The sequence below is a fragment of the Manihot esculenta genome, chromosome 5 (genome assembly GCF_001659605.2).
Source record: "Manihot esculenta cultivar AM560-2 chromosome 5, M.esculenta_v8, whole genome shotgun sequence".
In the NCBI taxonomy this organism is placed as follows: Eukaryota; Viridiplantae; Streptophyta; class Magnoliopsida; order Malpighiales; family Euphorbiaceae; genus Manihot; species Manihot esculenta.
Window position 1 is genome coordinate 2710110 of NC_035165.2, and position 18277 is coordinate 2728386.

At 33.7% G+C, this 18277-nt stretch overlaps 3 protein-coding genes across 10 annotated transcripts; all 3 read right to left on the reverse strand.

Moving 5' to 3' along the window:
• Positions 1-869: 869 nt before the first annotated feature.
• Positions 870-3464, reverse strand: LOC110614627 (syntaxin-71). Its single transcript, XM_021756220.2, has 9 exons — positions 3181-3464; positions 2967-3092; positions 2708-2873; positions 2530-2615; positions 2297-2365; positions 2164-2208; positions 1865-1927; positions 1667-1743; positions 870-1149 (listed from the first exon to the last, which is right to left on the reverse strand). The coding sequence occupies exons 1-9, from the start codon at positions 3334-3336 to the stop codon at positions 1137-1139; spliced, it is 801 nt and encodes a 266-aa protein (XP_021611912.1). The 5' UTR covers positions 3337-3464; the 3' UTR covers positions 870-1136.
• A 1482-nt stretch (positions 3465-4946) lies between these two features.
• Positions 4947-8696, reverse strand: LOC110614242 (calmodulin-binding receptor-like cytoplasmic kinase 2). 2 transcript variants are annotated; one of them, XR_002487749.2, is made up of 7 exons: positions 8306-8696; positions 7081-7325; positions 6781-6949; positions 6593-6682; positions 6179-6480; positions 5269-5904; positions 4947-5128 (listed from the first exon to the last, which is right to left on the reverse strand). XR_002487749.2 is itself a non-coding variant. In XM_021755729.2 (6 exons), exons 1-6 carry the CDS (start codon positions 8544-8546, stop codon positions 5644-5646), a joined length of 1308 nt encoding a protein of 435 aa, XP_021611421.1. In that variant the 5' UTR covers positions 8547-8696; the 3' UTR covers positions 5193-5643. The 2 variants fall into 2 exon arrangements, 1 of the variants encoding a protein (XP_021611421.1); XM_021755729.2 differs by lacking the exon at positions 4947-5128 and having other exon boundaries at positions 5193-5904.
• Positions 8697-14952: 6256 nt separating this feature from the next.
• Positions 14953-18277, reverse strand: LOC110616261 (pentatricopeptide repeat-containing protein At2g46050, mitochondrial). Of its 7 annotated transcripts, none has more exons than XM_043957038.1 (3): positions 16098-18277; positions 15843-15887; positions 14953-15263 (listed from the first exon to the last, which is right to left on the reverse strand). In XM_043957038.1, the coding sequence occupies exon 1, from the start codon at positions 18085-18087 to the stop codon at positions 16171-16173; it is 1917 nt and encodes a 638-aa protein (XP_043812973.1). In that variant the 5' UTR covers positions 18088-18277; the 3' UTR covers positions 14953-15263; positions 15843-15887; positions 16098-16170. The 7 variants fall into 7 exon arrangements, with proteins under 7 accessions (XP_043812973.1, XP_021614320.1, XP_021614322.1 ...); XM_021758628.2 differs by having other exon boundaries at positions 16055-18277; XM_021758630.2 differs by lacking the exon at positions 15843-15887.

Below are 18277 nucleotides of genomic sequence, written 5' to 3' on the forward strand. Positions count from 1 at the left end.
TCATAAATTGTTAAATATTACTATAAATATTGTTAATTTTAATTTCAACTTTATTTTGTTAAATACTACCATTTTATTATATTTATTTAATATTGATATTTAAATTTAAAATAAATAAAAACAACATATTTAAATTTTCTTTTTTATATACTTTATTAAATGTTAGTTAATATAATTCACATATGTAAATACATCGAAGGATATTAATAGTATAGTGAATAATAAATTAAATTGTTAGAATGAAAAAATCTCTTTTAATAATAATAATAATAATACTTTAAAATTAATGATATATTAAATAAATAATATCTTAAAAATCTTAGATTTAAAACTATTAATATGTATTTTTTTAAAAGAGAGAAAAATTTGAACGATGATTATTAGGAAAATAAAAAAATATTTTTTTATGTTATTTAATTTTTTAGAGAAAAAAAAAGAGCTCATTGGAGTGATTTCTTTTAAAATAAAATCAAAATTAAGTTATTTTATTAAAATAAATTAAAATTAACCTTAAATTTGAGTGGGCAAAGGGATCAGCCCAAACGAGAAAATTCATATACCTTCAGGAATTCGAACTTACATTTAAATTTTGTCCCAGCATAAATAAATACATAAAAATAAATATTAATATTCACGCTCAAAACAAGCACGTGCCAATCCAATCAGATGACAGTTGTACAATTGCTGCTGGAAGTATGCCAGGGCGTCAATGCAAGTAAGAGGAGATTGTATTGTACAAAAAAAAAAAAAAAAAATCTAATTAAAGAGCAGAATATAAAGTGAATTTGTTCTAATTCCCCAATCATTTCCATCTTTCTCCTAGTGGAGAATGTACTTAAAGAGTAAGAAGGATTAAAAATATATTGCCCTTTGATAAATTTAAGTTTGATTTCCCATACTTTTGATTCTTTATGAAAACAAAAAGAGATTGGTTGACATGAGAATGGTTCCAACATCATTTGCAGATGCTCATAATAATTATCTAATATACATATATATAAAGACTTATAATTTTATAGCCATAGAAGTCGGAATGATTCTTAACTACACACCTGTGTGTATACACCAAACCAGTAAGTCTCATGTAAAAACATGTTGATGTAGGTAAGATTTTGTAATAAACATGCTCCAACACTTCACTTCAACACGCTGCAACAGAGAAGCAAACACAAAACATGCGGATGTAATAGTTGAACAACGTTACCTAGTAATTTAATTAACAACTTGAGTGTTTTGTTGTTTCAGCAATAGCAGGAAAAGGATTCTAATTCATGTAAAGCAGCCAAGCAGTTTGGGATCAAGAAAGTTCAGTTGATTTTAGTAAAATGCTAATTCATATATGGAGAAGGAGATTACTGGATGGGAACAGGGTAACAACAATTGCAAGGGATGATTTGTACTTAGAATATTTTAATCAAACATTTAACTATTTTGTTTCAACAGGAAATTCTGGTCTAGACCAAGTCTAGATGAATCCATAGTATAAAACAAAAGTGGAACCCACATAAAATCCTATGCATTTACATTATATATAGACCCGGTGTAGGTGAATTTTTCACTTGTTCTACTAAAAACTATCCCCAGATTTTCTACCCAATCAAATCAAATTTCACAGGAAGTATAAAGAGGTTCAATATACTTATATTCTGAAAATTAACGAACTTACTTGTATAGATAAGCAGCGATGCCCAAAATTATACAGAGAAGGATGATGTCAATGCAAAAGTTGCGGCTGGACCTCAGCTGAAAAGGCAAAAAAAAAAAAATGAAAAATGAGAGAACACGCCAGAAAAAAGGGTAAGTTGGTAGTAAATATGCTATTTAAAAGAACTTGCACTTTTCATATTAATAGCAGCTGCATTACCTGGTTGAGGGTATCCCTAAGTCTCACGTTAGTACTTTTGATGTCTGAGGTTGCCCTGTCCACCTGCACGGATGTTAGAACACCTCCATTTAATAGAAAACAAATGAATTGAATTGAACTCTTGTGAAACCTTTAATTCCAAACAAGGGGAATTTATTCAGCATATTGGATCCACAAACACAGAAGCTAGCTTGATTACAAGCTATGCACATAATTCATTCTGCCAATGTATGCTCGGTTCTGTAATATAACGAAGAAAACTGATAACAAGAGGGGAAAATTAAAAAGCACGGGATCACCTTGTCATCTATTTCATCCATCAGTGGGTCTTGCCTGTCCATCTCCTGCAGATAAAATTTGCAGCAAGGTAATGAACAAGAACCAAAACATCTAATTTTGTTACAACTCTATGTATAAAGCCGCCGCTCAAACCTCATTCATGTCATGGGCCATGTTTTTCAGTGTGTCTAATCCTTCTGCTATGACTTCTAAACCTTGATCCTGCACAAAGTCAGACATAGTTTACATGTGATGTTCAATGGAGCTAAACCAGTAAAACATCATTCTCCTAAGAATGCCATTCCACCAAATTTCTGGCTTACAAATTCTAGCAGCAAAAAAATATTCTGCCATTGTTGAGGCGAACAAAAGCCCACAATACTTGCCTGTTTCATTCTACGCATTTCGTATTCCTGCCTAAACCGGTCTGACTCTTCAGTTTGTTGGAAATATTCACCATCAAATCCACCATCTGATCAAAATTAAGAAAACCATAATTAAGCTAATAATAATTATAATTATAATCATAATCAAGAATCAAAGTGAATACGATTGATAAAATACCGTAAGTTGAGTCAAATTTGAATCCTTTGTGTGAGGTTGAAGGTGCCCAGCCACTGGCTTGTTTAGCAGTGCTAGTACTTCCATCTGGGATCGCTTCAATCCTCTCTTTTAGTGTGGAAACTAAATCACTACGAGCCTCAAGCTCTTCTTTTGAGAGCCCTTTCACCTAAACATTGGTTAATGTTATTATCGGAATAAGATGAATATACCAAAAGGAAATGTTGGAGGAAGAAAAGAAAAAATAGTTGAAGGGACAGACCTTCTTAAAAGCGAGCCTCTGCAATTTGGGGAGTTCCTCGAGCAATCGAGCTTTGGTTCTCCGAATCTCAGCGCTCATAGCAATAACCGTAGCCCTATTCTTCTCCGTTGCAGCCGACTCCGATTTCTACAAAGTTTTCTCAGGTTAAAATAAAAAAAGGTTGACAAAACAAGAGAAAAGAACAGAGAATTACAAGAGAGAGAGAGTTAATTACTTGAAGAGCAGCATCAAGGTCAGCCTCGACGACAGCGTAGAGGCAGGCGAAAGCATCATCGCCGGCGACGTTAAGGTCCTTTTGCTTATCAACATCGTACTTTTCATATTTCTTGCAAATAGCTTCAACTCTGGTTATCAAGTCGATCACAGTCATCGTCTCCTAAATTACCTGACCTGAAACTCAACTTCCTTTTGACTCCACGAATTGTACCAAGTAACTGACAGACGAGCGAGGAACAGGCAATGGACGGCAACACCGAGGAGAGACAGCAAGACGCGTGTGCATTTGAAGTTCGAATGGGAGAAAAAGAGCCACTATCTAGTGGTTATGTCTACAAGTTTAGTTCCTGCAACTGCGGTTGATTGTTGCCACGTTTTCTATACAAGATTCGCAATCGCCAAAACTCCTGGTCCTAGTAAACGTCGTCGTTGCTGATGTCATCCTTCATTTGAATGGAAACGTTCAGTCGTTTAATAAAATGAAGAGTAATAATAGAACTTTTAAACTATCCTTAGTTAATAGGTTAAAATTAAAAAAAGTTAAAAATTTAAATATAAATTGATTTCATTAATATCTTATTTAAATTCAAATTCTATTATAAAGTAATATTTATGTTTTAAATTAATTTAAGTTAAATTAATCATTATATATGTAATTAATTAAATATCATTGAAAAATTATTTAAAAAAATATTAATTTAATGTAATTTCTTTGAAAATATTGTAAAATCATATAGCGTAAGAGTTTTTAACTCGAAATTTTATTTTATTGTAAAATAAAATTATATTAGTTAAGTAATTTCTTTTAATACAGTAATTATTCATATGTATATAAGTAACACTAAATTATTTTATATATATATATATAGGAGAGGAATACGTTTTTTTTTTTTAGATATTAATAATTATATTTAAATTTTAAAGTGGCAGATTTTTTTACTTCAATTATTTCATTATTTAGAAACTCAAATTTTTATATATTTGAATAAATACTCACTTAATTAAGGTTAAAATTTCAAGATAAGACTACTTTTGGTTAAATTGAAATTTTAATTATTAGTCATCAGCCTATATTGCTTATTTAAAACATCAACCGAAATGAAGCCAGCTTATATGAGAGCAAAATTGTAGCTGAAAATTGTTGCAAGGATTACTGTGGTTTTTACCCAACTCAGTAGCTGAAAAGTTTTCGACAAAAAAAAAAAAAAAAGAGTAGCTGAAAAGATTATGTAGGGACATACAATGATCAATTGGTCTTATTGCATTAAATGCTGCAGCTCTGCTTCCTGCATATTGGGCTCTTCAGCAGAAGGTAATGCATACTAGTGTGCTTAATGCTTGCCCATTTTGTCTCTGACTGCATTGACAATGTTTTCAAACTTCTGGCAGTGAATTTTCTGGTGATTTTTGGGTGAATCAAGGCGTCTGGTGAATTTTATTACAACATTGATCTTCCTTAAGATTATCATTGTTGTATCAGTTTGTAAACTTCCTACAGCATTTGATCGTTTAGTTCTATTATCAGACTGATATATCTAACAGCCAATGAGAAGAGTTTGTGAGACTTCATAAATCTAATGGATGCAACTGAGTTTTTTGCACAACAGAGGTCAGTAGCTTTCAGTAAGTAATCTACAATTTTAATGTCATCGAGTTTCCCTTTTCTCACTTCTTTTTAATTCATAATTATCTGTTGCAGTTTATATTTTAACATCTCAATTAACTTTTGATCAAAAGACCATCTGAAATGAGAAGCTTAAAAGATGTCAAAGAGGGAAACACATTTGACAGACAAGGGAATTCTGTTTACATGCACTTAACATTTGACAGACAAGGAATTCTATTTACATACCCTTCATATGAAAAAAATTGTTAAAATCATTTGTACAATTTCCCGATCTTCAGACAGTGCTCGCACAAAATATATAAGCTGGCTTTTATAAGTCCTACAAGGAAAGGCACATTGGATGAATAAGAAAATTAAAAATATATATATAGGATGGGAAGATAAGGTGAAAAATTGGAAACCCTTTCATATATATATATATATATATATAATATTAGTTCAATAGGCAGAAGTACAAACCTCATTTCAGTGATGCTGAACAACTACAAAATGAATTGAAGGGGAAAGGAACCAAAGATGAAAATTTAATGAAGACACAATCAGGCAGAAGCAAGGAACTTCTCCAGTCTCCACCCCAGACAAATTCCTATATAAAACCTAATTTCATGACCATGTTCCTTCTATTATCTTGCAACTGGTAGAATCCTATCAAAGCTGCTATCTTCACTTATAGAAAGGAATTTTTTTGGCTCCTTTCCATCTTGAACCCGCACAAATACTCTCAAATCAATTCATATTCAATTAAGAAGCAATGGGCTTTCACTTTCGTTTCTACCCATTAAGCTTAACTTCACCATTTGCAATTTGGATTCCAGATCTCATCTAGTGATTTCCTTATTCTTCGCTCACTGAATAGCTCCTTGAATTTGAGGAAAGTGAATGAAAATCTGAATCTGATAGTTCTTTGCAATCCTTGCGGATACACCATAGAATCTCCGCACATTTCTTCATGCCTGGCCGGCTTTGTCTGTGTGGGGCCAAACACTGCAAGGCCAATTCAAGAATCTTTTCAAGGAGCAAGTTATTTGCAGCAGTACGTTCCAGCCTTGGGTCCAAGATTGAAATTGAATCGTCCTCAGCGAACTTCTTCATAGCCTGTAAGTCACAACAAATAGAACTTAATTAAAGAAGAAAAAAAAAAAATCTTATTGTCACTCGATATTTTTGGTTCCTTCCTATAATTGTATACAAATGGACAGCTTGAGAATATCTAGCATAGATTCTATATGGTGTTATCTCGCCAATGGTGGCCATTGCCGGTCCCTATATAACTGTAGAACTGTGATCTTAAAAATTACCAGTTTATCGCAAAACATAAATTTATTAGTCTGCAAAATTAAGCAAAGATGAGAAGTAAAGAAAATAATACCCATCTTGCAGTTATCCGCTCCTTGAGTTCCCTTTTTGGTTCAATAGGCCGCCTGCCAGTTACTAGTTCAACAAGCAGCACGCCAAATGAAAAAACATCACTCTTCTCAGTAAGTTGATAGGTCTTCAGGTATTCTGGATCCAAGTAGCCAGCAGTTCCTTTCACTTGAGTGGACACATGTGTGGCACCTGAATCACTGTCGGCTCCCATTCTTGCAAAACCAAAATCAGCGACCTTGGCTCTAAAGTTTTCAGTGAGGAGAATGTTGGATGACTTTATATCCCTATGAATAATTGGGTGATCTACAAGTCAAGTATAAAAAAAATCTCATAAGACAGTTTCTATAAGCCTCACAGAAGAGCGTAGCTCTAATTTAATGAAAGTGAATTAGCTGGGTTCCCATCAAAAGAAAACCTGTATACGTGTGAAGATAGGTAACTGCATGAGCCACATCGATTGCAATATCTAGGCGCAAAGCAAGATCAAGTACTTTCCCATGGACGCCTGCATTAATTTGCTTCTAGAGTTAATTGGATTAAGGCCCCCCACACAGAGGCAAGAAAAAGGAACAAGAATAACGTCACATCATAAAAAGAACTCACAATCCAAGTGTTCTCTGAGCGTTCCATTACGAACATATTCCACAACAATAATTCTTTCTTCATCTTGTTGCAAAAATCCATAGAACTTTACTAGACTCAAGTGCTCCACTTGTGCCAGCGTCCGAACCTCACTTTGAAATTCTGCACCTAAATGTTTATCGTACAAGCTCTGCAAAGAAAGGTGACACAAAAATTGATAAGTTTCCCTACAACAGTGTCTTAAGCCCTGTAATAATTTGAGAACGAAAACGAAAATGGTAATTTTCACCTACAAAAAGACAAAAAAAAAGAGAAAACAACCTTCTTTGCACGTTTGATTGCAACAAGAGTTCCATTTTCTAGTCTCCCCTTGTATACAGTACCAAAGCCACCTTGTCCAATCTTTAAGGATGGGGAAAAGTTCCTTGTAGCTTTGTAGATTTCCTCCATGGTGAATTTTACACTGCCAGGCTCTCTTTCATGAGTCGAATTCTGTGGACTGCCATAGACACCTCGACCTGAAGATCGTCTTCTGTCTCTGTTCGACCCCGTTGCATCGGATGCGACTGATAACGCAAATATAGGGGTATAACCGTGAAATTTTTAAGAATAATGGTTGCTCTAAAATCATTAACTGATTGTTTCTCGGCTTACTAAATTACATTTACTCACGATAAAGATTTCTAACATGATTCAGAAATTTCTCGGGGATCAGATAGTGCTTCTAACAGAGTCATCAGAAAGAGAAAAGAAAACAAAAAAAAAAACTATGCTACTATAATTATAACGCATATTATAAGATAGTCCAAAATAACAACCCAAAACGAAAATTTCAAAAATCTGCTTTTTGTCCAGGTTTATAAGATTATGTACTGATTTAAAACTCATACATCTCGGTCTCAGTTCTGTGTTTTTCTCGGCTACCAAACAAAAACTAGTCTATTAAGCTCAGGACACAATGGATAGGGTATTTTTGCCTATATAATTCCATAGTATTTTAATAGAATAAATTTAAATAATTATAATGGGAAGGAAAAATTCAAATTTAAAAATCAGATAGATTTAAAATTTATTTACACGTACTTACGATCAGAATAATTATATAAATAATTAATTTAATATAAAAAAATATATTTTATAATAATATTTATAATTTTTTTATATATTTTATTTAAAATTTAAACTTAAATATTTTTTAAAAATTATTAAAATTTTTTAAATAAAAATTATTAAAATTTTTTTATATAAATTATTAATTAAAATATATAAGATTAAACATTTCAAATTTTATCTAGATAATAATAATTGTGTGTTTGGAATGAATTTAAATAATTTAAATTAATTTTTAATACAAGTCAGATTAAAATTTGGATATTACACTATCCAGGTTTGTTTCCAGTTCTCCGTTTTTCTAAACTACCAAACAGAAACTAACCTACTCAACTACTAAGATCCAAAACCGAAGAAGTAGAAGAAGCGCAAGTCCAGTCAACCGCAATAAACGCACAAGTTATCAACACTAGATTTCAAATAAACCAGAATTTACCAGAGGGAGGTTTGAACTCTTCAGATTCTCCGAAATTCGTGGAGTTGATCGTCTCGGTCGGATTAAAGCATGTCATAAACAATCCGACCACCGATTTTGCAGCGCCCGCCACGGGGTTCCGCTTTCTGACGGTCGATGCATCAGAGTATGGGGGGCCCGGTGAGTAATGGAATCGTTCGGGGGTTGACCGTGTGCCGAGCCTAGCGTTCCGCTGACCGTAGCAGGGCTGAGGGCTTTTCATGATTACCAGAGAGAGAGAGAGAGAGAGAGAATGTGATTTCGAAGCGGGTAGTTGTATGGGGGATTAAAAGAAGAGGACCGAGTTGAAGAAGGACTTTGATTTTTCAAAGGTTGGTGGGGTTACTGGTTAGCGCACCGTTGAAGTTATTAGCGCTGTTTTATGAATTATGACTTTTGAGAAGAGGGCTTCTCAAATTCGACTTTTTTTCAGGTCGTTATCACTCATGAAATTTATTTTTATATAAATTAGACAATCCAGTTGTCACTCTCTCTCTCTCACACACACACACACACACACACGCACACATATATATATATAAAATTTAAAAATAAATGTAAGTCATTTACATAATATAATCATATTTTCAAATTATAAATTTTGTTGGAAAAATATTTTTGTTAATTATAATTAGAGATAAGGATTAAAAATTTTAAATTTTATCGATTTTAACTATAATACTTCAAAATTTTCTTAGCAATTATACGCTAAACACTACTGAATTAATTGTAAAGAAGTAGTTTATATTTGAATTAAAAATTTACACTAATATATTTTTCATTATTTTTTTATTTTTCAAAATAAGAAAAATATGCATATTCCTCTTTTTCCCAAGTTATTTTTTCAAAAAACCAATTTACCTTTTAACTTTAATTTTAAAATAATTTTTTTCTTATTATTAACGTTTTCATTATATTTATTATTATCGACCTATTTTAATGTTAAATTTCAAAATTGAATTTCCCATTTATTTTAAACAATAAATGGAATAATGTGAAAATTACTTTCCTTTATTCTTTTATTTACTTTTATCTGGATAAAAAATAAAAATATAATAATAATAATAATAAAATTTCCTTGCAAACAATAAAAATTCTAATAAATTTAGAATTAAAAAAGTAAAAACCAAAATTTAATTTTTAATAACAATAAAACCTTTTTTTTATAACACTTGTATCCTACTGATAACAGAGTGATTATCAGCCATTAAGTTTAAAAGTGGTGGATCATAATTAATTTAATCAATGTAGTTTATGGTATAATTATTAAAAATTAAAAAAAAAAATTCTTGGACTCTCATATTCGGATCACAGTTAGGGCTGTAAATGAGCCAAGCTATTCGTGAGCTACTCGAGACTAGACTCGATAAAAACTCGACCGAGTTCGGCTCGTTTTTTAAACGAGCCAAGCTCGAGCTCAATTTTGAGGCTCGTCACTTAAACGAGCTGAACTCGAACTCCATAGTATTCGGCTCGTTAAGACTCGCGAGCTGGCTCGTTTTTAGGCTCGCGAGCTGGCTCGTTTTTAGGCTCGTGAGCTGACTCGTTGAGAAGGCTCGCGAGCAGACTAGTTGAGAAAGCTCACGAGCAGACTCGTTAAATAGGCTCGTGAGTAATATTATTTAAATAAATTGGTGAACCAATTCGTTAAATAAATTTATGAACAAGTTCATATATTATTAAAAAAATAAAAATAACTATAAAGTTATAAAATTTAAACTATTATAAATACTTGAAAATTATAGTATTGAAAATTACAAATAATTAAGATTAATTATTATAATTAATATTCTTTAAAATTAAATTATAAAAATCTTTTGTATATAATTATTATAGTAAGATTCCATAAAATTAATGTATAATCACAAATAATTAATATTAATTATTATAATAAGTATTCTTTAAAATTATAGTACTACATGATAAATTGAGTTGTAAAAATTATATACATTTTAAAATTAAAGTATAATTATAAAAAAAAATTTGTATATAATTAAGCATACAATATAAAAGATGATAATAATTATCAAAGTATATTAATAATAATTAATTAAGGTTATATGGATGTTGAAGTTGAAATTCAAGTTAACTAATTGAACAAGCATGAAGATGATTATGAAGATAATTAAATTATATTAGCTTGTTTCAACTGTTGGAAGTTGGAATCAACTTTATTCGTTTAATATTAAACTTTGTGTGTAATCTAATTTTATTATGTTGTTGAATTTATATTTATTTGTGTTATTTTAGTTATAAATTGTGTTACGTAATTTTTTTTATGTACACTCTCTTTTTTTTATATTATTTAAATTAATGATGATTAAAAACTGATTAAAGTATAATTATTAATTCGAGCTCGAGTCTGAACTTGAGCTCAAACCAAACTTTTTAATTTTGAGCTCAATCTCGAGCTTTTTTAACGAGTTTCTTAATCGAGTTTTCCGAGTTCGAGCTCGAGTTTTATTAACGAGCTTCTTAATTGAGTTTTTCGAGCTCGAGCTCGAATTAGGCTCGTTATTAAATCGAACAAGTCTTTCACGAGTCGAGCTCGAATCGAGCTCGATTATAATATTTAATTCTCGAGCCGAGCTCGAATCAAATATTAGAACTCGAGTCGAGCTCGAGGTTGAGCTTCCAAACTTTTTTAATAAACGAGCTTGAACTTTACAAAGTTCGGCTCGGCTCGGCTCGATTACACCCCTAATCACAGTTTGGCCAAATCATAATCCATTCAAGTTTATAATCCATTCAAGTCTAATGTGCAGGCCGTCCTATTAATATGCAATCAAGATTTAATTTGGGTAGCGGAATTCAATAAGAAATAGACTCATAAAAAAGAAGTCCATTGATGAATATTTGTGAAGCAGCGGACCCTTGAGCATTCAGAATTATATCTGCATGATGCTAAGGATATTAAATGATCGTCTGATAATATAAAAGGAATAATATAAAAAGGGACGGTATGCGCATACGAACGGACGTGAAAATGACAGACTGGCCGAAGGTGCCGCCGAACCTGCCTGAGTTTCGTCTCTGTCTGGGACTTTCGGCCGCCGAAGGTGCCGCCGAAAGTGCCCTGTTCAGCCACTTCATGCATATCTCTATGTGATATTTTCAGGATGTTGTAGGGGGTTTTTGGGGAATGTATTAGAGTTATGTTTATGTATGTTTGGTCCCTCATTGGAGTCCACCTGTGTAGGTTCGGACCCGAGGAACCAAGGACCCCAGCAGTGAGCCAGCTGCTACAGAGTTGTCAGAGTCTGCCAGAGGTGAGTGGAACTAAACTTAACTTTTAAATTTAGAAATGAAATGCTTTTATCATGCTTCATGCATCATGATCATATTATAGGTTGTTTGCATTAGAATTCACGACTATGCCGCATTGTATTGTTGTGATAGTTGATAGTGGATGGACATTAGGATGATTCATTAGCCTTCTGTATACGAAGTCCTGTGGTGCCCATAATAGGGCCGGGCAATACGAAGACCTGTGGTGCCCATAATAGGGCCGGGCAATAACTCCGAGTACGAAGTCCTGTGGTGCCCATAATAGGGCCGGGCAATACGAAGTCCTGTGGTGCCCATAATAGGGCCGGGCATGGAGTTGAGGGATTTTTGAATCAGTCCATCCGTGGTGTGAATTGTTTGTGCAGTGACGCATTTCATGATAGCATGTTTTAAATATTCTTTTTACAGTTCTACTCACTGGGCATCTAGCTCACCCCTCTCCACTAACCCCAGGTTTGCAGGTACGGGATAGATAGAGAAGGCAAGAAGAAAAAAAAAGTCATATGTATGTAATAGTTAGTGTGTGGACATGACAATTGTATTATGATGAAATGTAAGAATATTCAGGATGTTATGTAATGAGGTCATTGAGGATAGAGTTGTGCTTGACCATAATATATTGTTAATCCCTTTTGTATATACATGATCTTATGTTATGATGTTTATGTAAACTAACTCGACACAGGTTGTTTTGCCTTTAAGGCTTGATGAGATCCCACAGAGGGACTATGTTATGTATATGTTCAGAGTATGCACAGGTTGAGTTAGTTGATGAGAGTATGTATGAAGAAAAGTTTTAAATTTTTATGCATGTTGTTGATCATGTATGGGATTATACGGGTTTACAGATTATATGTCAGGCTTGCTACGGGTCCCGGCGGCCTTAAGTCGACCCGGATCCTAGCGCCGGTAGCGGTCCGGATTTCCGGAGCGTTACAGTAAAAGTGTAAAACAATGGTTATACGTCATAAAAAAATAAAAAAGATAATAGATAAAGGAGAAAAGAAAGAGAAAACGACACTAAACTCACGTACACGTATCCTAATCATACTCTCTATTGAATTTCAACTTATAAATTATTAATTTTAATATAGAAATTAAATGCTTAAATAACATTTTTTTCATTTAATAATTTTTTAAAAATATTTATTTATTTATAAAAAATTTAGGGAATAGACCGATCGCTGGGCTTCACCGTCCGAGTATGAGATTGGATCTTATAAAACAATGTTGGTCCAAAATCCATGAAACCTCCTGACATATTGATCAAACACTTTCGACCCCGATTCAGGCCCAAAGAGCAAACCGAATCATTCACAAACTCAGGTCCACCCACTGCAGGCTCAGTTCGGTGACGTAACGTAAAGAGAGACATAAGTCCAGTCATTTCGCAACGCTGTCTCCACGCGCGCCGGGGGAATTAAATGACCGCCTGACGTGGAAAAGACGTCTGACACTTTCGTACGTACAGATCTACATGACAGAAACAAATGATATTACAGTAGAGAAACCGTTAAGCGTCACTAGAAGATAAAAGGGAGAGAAATAAAAAGAGAGAAACACATTTCTCTCAACCCAAACTTACACGATTATTATAAACCCTATTATCTGAATCTCAAAACATAAATTATTTTATGTTTTATTAAAGAAAAAATTACTTTTTAGTCTCTGAGGTTTAACGTAATTAACACTTCTGTCCCTCTATTTTGGTGACTCAACACTTAAGTCCCTCACTTTCTCTTCTGTCCAAATTCATAGTCTTTCCGTCCAAAATAGTCGTTTGGGACACGTGAATTGACAAAATTAACCCTCACTAAAAGTTCCGCTATTTCAAAATCATGAAACCCAAACTCAATGCCTCTTCACTGTAAATTCTTATTCTTCTTTTTCTTCTTCTTCTTCTTCTTCTTCTTCTTCACCATAATTCTTACCCTTTCTGCAACTCTCAAATAATGCTTCAGGGAGAAGAAAGATGGAAAAGAGGAAAAAAAAAAAAAATCAATAATGTCAAAAGAAAATAGAGAAAATATAAGCGAGAACAAAGATGAAAAAGAGAAAAAAAAAATCAATAATGTCAAAAAAAAAGAAAATATAAGGGAGAAAAAAGATGAAAAAGAGAAAAAAAAGAAAAATCAACAATGTCAAAAGGAAATAGAGAAATTGTGAGGGAGAAGAAAAATGAAAAAGAGAGAGAGAAAAACAAAAAGAGGAGAATTAACAATGAATAAAAGGAAATGGAGAAGATATGAAAGAGAAGAAAAATAGAGATTTCACGTTGAGAGGAGGATATTTTTGAAAAAAATTATCATCTCTCACCTTCGAATTTTTTATCAAACGGTTTAAATGGACGGAAGGACTATGAATTTAGACGGAAGAAAAAGTGAGGTACTTTAAATGTTGGATTGCCAAAATAGAGAGACATAAGTGTTAATTACGTTAAACGTCAGGGACTAAAAAATAATTATCCCTTTACTAAATTATATATATATATATATATAATATATTAGTAATCCCATGAAATAAATGCGCACACTGACACGAGAAATTCTTTAGTATTCTTTTCTTAACGTCAATAACAAGGTGATGTTCATTTCAGTTGGTCTAGAAATTCTTTTTTATTTTTCCTTTGTCTAAATCACTTGACATAGAAAATTTATTTATCAGAATAATTTGAATCGGCCCCGATATAAACTTCTCTCAACACCAAAAACTTGCAAGGAAATACCGGTAGGATGGGAAGAAATTGTTCGTATCTGCTTCAAAATGATAATGTCACACTGGTAGTTGGATGACAGTCCCACCTGCAAATTCTCCTAAAATATGGATAATGAAAAAAATAAAATCCATACATTTATACACAATGAATCTAATTTAAAGACAAAAATTGTGCTACCTTCTCTTGCTTTCAAACAACGTCCCATTGGGAAACAACAATGTCAGGATCGATTGATCCTTTTTATTCTTTTTATAATAATGAAGCAAGCAGAAGCAGGACATCAATTTCTCGTTTTCATCAAGCAGCACCAGCACCATACGGTCTGAATCCTTGTTTATTTCTGTTTTTCAGGCTCATTTTACATACTATTAAGCTCATAAGGGAATCATCATCTCCACAATAAAGAGAAAGAAAAGGATGAGAATGAGAAAAATACGTGATCATTCGAGCACTAAATCTTTTATCATAAATTATGCATAGAGGTGAGTATATTTAAAAAAAAAAAGAAAAGAAATAAGTTCACCCATTTGCATGCATAATACTTACCCGAAAGAAAATAAAATGAGTTGTTCCTGAGTTTCGTATAAGGTTCCAACAAGTCAAAATCAATAGCTTCTTCAAAGAATGCATCAACTAAATCACTTCAGTTTATAAGAATACATCCACAAATTGTAAAATTGCAATTCATAAAAGCTGAAAAACAAGCAAGAGACTGAATAGACATAGAAACAACAATATACAATACGTGTACTGCACAGTAAATAAAAATTTATCCCTTTGATTAGAAGTCCAATCCATATGCATCTGCAGTTAGGATGGAGAGTATCAAAATTATAAACAATGATTATTAGCACCAAAGTTAAGAGTGGAGAATGACAGAGTTCTGCAGTTTGTTGAAGATTGCCAGAGTTTCAAGGAGACCCCTTCCATCAACACCTATATTACATGAAACAGAAACAGGTAAACAGAATTAATTCAAGCTGGTGACACAGATGTGTAATACGTAATCATGTTCTAACCTATTTCAAAGTGGTAAAAAACACTTGTCATTCTAACATGAATAATGTGATATTCAGGAATGAAGCCTATCCCATTGATAGAATTTGTCACCATTATATCTTAGTTGAGACACAGGTAGCCCCATTACGCCACAATGAACTTTCACTGAGTCAGACATGACTGACGTTTGCTTAATAGCAAGGAAAGTCAAAATTTCATCCGGGACAGGAAAATCTAGCTAGCTTTGATCAGATAAAATGGGGCTTATGCTTTGAACTATTCTTAATCAACTCAGGATCAAAGAATTACAAGGAAGACTAACTGATATCACTTTGTCATTTGCATTTTTTTTTTCAATAAACCCTGAATGAGGAGACTAGTATATTAAGTAAGTATTTCTTAATTTATAAGGTAGAGATATTATGTGGTAGCTCCTTTTCTTTTTTCCTTGGCCTACTATAGCACCAAAGAAGAAAAGCAGCAAGTTATCCAAATGAAACCTAATACAATATGCACTTTAAAATCATTATTCCCCTCACTGTGGTATTCAAAGACTTCCACCTGCAAACCCTCAGAATCATAAAATGAGGTAAATGGTAAGAATCAATTATGCCAAGCACAAATATTTTGAAAATCCAGGAGAACCTAATATGGAAGAGAAGAAGATTAAGTTGGCAGTAATATATAAAAAGACTGGGTTATATAAGACTAAAAAAATGTAAATCTACCTCCTATGAGCAGCAAATTTATATTTGCATGACAAGACATCACCTATTAGCACTCTTGTTTTCCTAGCCAATAAGCCAAGGCATTGGGTCAGTGAGAGAAATTATGAAGCACATTGTCACTCATATAGAAAATTTTCATCCATGGCTTGCAGTTCATTCCTCATTAGCCTAAGCAGTATTCCTAAAATGCAATACACCTCTGAAGCTTGAGGGTGGGACTTATCACTTGAAACAAACGTGTGGATAGCGCCACCAAGTTCCATCCAGCTGCAGCCTGGAACTTTGTTATTACCCCTGTCCTTCATCAGTTTGCGAATTCTTGCCACATCATGCCACTGATCCTTAGATGCATACATGTTAGATATAAGAGCATAATTTACAGGCATGTTCGGCTCCAATTCCAAAAGCTTTTCTGCAACCCATTTAGCCAATTTCAAATATCCATGGATTTTGCACGCCCCAATCAAAGCTGCCAAGTTGTCTGATCTCTGCTCAAATGGCATTGAAGTCAACACATTAAAAGCCTCATCCAAAAGACCAGCTCGACCAAGAAGGTCAATTAGACAACTATAGTGCTCCACATCTGGTATTATCTGATAATGTTTTATCATTAAACTAAAGTAGTGAAGCCCCTCCTTTATTAATCCTGCATGGCTGCAGGCAGAAAGAACCCCAAGAAAAGCAATTTTATCTGGCATTACACCTGTAGATGACATCTTTTCAAACATCTCGATACTAAGTTCAGGAAAACTATTGAAAGCATAAGCACTGATAAGTGAAGTCCATGTTACATGGTTAGGCTTCAGAACTGAGTTAAAGCATTCAAGTGCACAAGCAGGGTTGCCACACTTGGCGTATGCATTTATCAAGGCATTTCCAATTGATAGAAAGGAGTGAAACCCCATTTTTACCACATAAGCATGGACTTGCATGATTTCACAACTTGCTGACACAGTGCCACACGAACTAAGAATGCTAGCTAGAGTTAGTTCGTCTGGAGCAAAAACCTCTCGCAACATTTCCTTTAGAAGTTTCATAGCCTCCTTCCCATCCCCATGCTGCCCATAAGCCACAATCATAGTATTCCAAGACACTACATTTTTAGCAGACACATAATCAAAAGCCTTCCGAGCATCTTCTACATTTTCACTCTTAGCATACATGTCAACAAGTCCGCTAGCCACTAACATATCCAAATCGAAGGACAGTTTCATGATAAGACCATGAATTTGCGTTCCTAATACATAAGAACCCAAAATCGCACATGAATTGAGCATGATAGAAAATGTAAAACCATCCCCTATCAAATTTTCCCCTCGCATCAAGTTAAAGACTCTGAAAGCCTCTTCTCCCAAGGAATTCAATGCATAGCAAGACGACATCACATTCCACAACACCAAATCTCTGCACAATACCTTATCAAATATGTTCCTTGCCTCCTTGACCAATCCAAATTTCCCATACAAATCAATAAGAGCACTGTTGACAAAACAACTCAACTCGAAACCTAATTTCAATATGAAACAGTGCAATTGTCTGCCAATTTCAACGTTATTAAGCTGAAGACAGGCACGAAGCAAACCATTCAACGTTATTGGATCCATACTTACCCTATCCAGCAACATTCTTTTGAAATAAGAAAAGCCCATATGGAGGTTTGGCTCATAAATACTACCATAATCAACAAGGCCACAAATGACCGTATTCCACGTCACCACATTTCTTACACCCATTTCATCAAACAACCTATGAGCATCAGTGAATTCTTTGCATTTCACATGAGTATACAAAATCTGATTTTGCAGAGATAGTACATTACACAATCCTAACTTCATTAGACATGCATGAACTTGTTTTCCTTCTTGAAGAAAGCTCCTTTGAGCGGACACTTTAAGGGCTTTTGAGCAAAAAGAAAATACCAAGCGAGAATCACGCAAGAGGGTTGAATCGGTAATGGTTGTCGATGATGTGCGTCGAGCGGAGAGGAGACGTGATAGAGTTTTGGTGAAGTGGGTTGTTGTTTCGGCAGACATTTGTCTCGGATAGATGGAGACAACGAATCGGAGAAGGGATTGGCCGGAGTGATACCTGACATTGGACAGAATAGCGAGAAGGCGTTGGAGATAAATAATTTGGGATTTCGATAGAAGAAGGAGAGGGAGACGAAGAGGATGATTTTTATTTTTTTATTTATCGGAGATAGGAGAATAGAATGACCTCTTA

What these genes read in the sequence shown, in the direction of transcription:
- LOC110614627 (XM_021756220.2), bottom strand. Translation starts at nt 3,336, where the DNA reads ATGACTGTGATCGACTTGATAACCAGAGTTGAAGCTATTTGCAAGAAA. An exon ending in ACCTTGATGCTGCTCTTCAA is followed by an intron (nt 3,093 to 3,180) that starts GTAATTAACTCT and finishes AAAACTTTGTAG; the next exon opens with AAATCGGAGTCGGCTGCAAC. An exon ending in AAATGCGTAGAATGAAACAG is followed by an intron (nt 2,366 to 2,529) that starts GCAAGTATTGTG and finishes GACTTTGTGCAG; the next exon opens with GATCAAGGTTTAGAAGTCAT.
- LOC110614242 (XM_021755729.2), bottom strand. Translation starts at nt 8,546, where the DNA reads ATGAAAAGCCCTCAGCCCTGCTACGGTCAGCGGAACGCTAGGCTCGGC. An exon ending in CAATCAAACGTGCAAAGAAG is followed by an intron (nt 6,950 to 7,080) that starts GTTGTTTTCTCT and finishes CTTTCTTTGCAG; the next exon opens with AGCTTGTACGATAAACATTT. An exon ending in AGCGGATAACTGCAAGATGG is followed by an intron (nt 5,905 to 6,178) that starts GTATTATTTTCT and finishes TGTGACTTACAG; the next exon opens with GCTATGAAGAAGTTCGCTGA.
- LOC110616261 (XM_021758630.2), bottom strand. Translation starts at nt 18,087, where the DNA reads ATGTCTGCCGAAACAACAACCCACTTCACCAAAACTCTATCACGTCTC.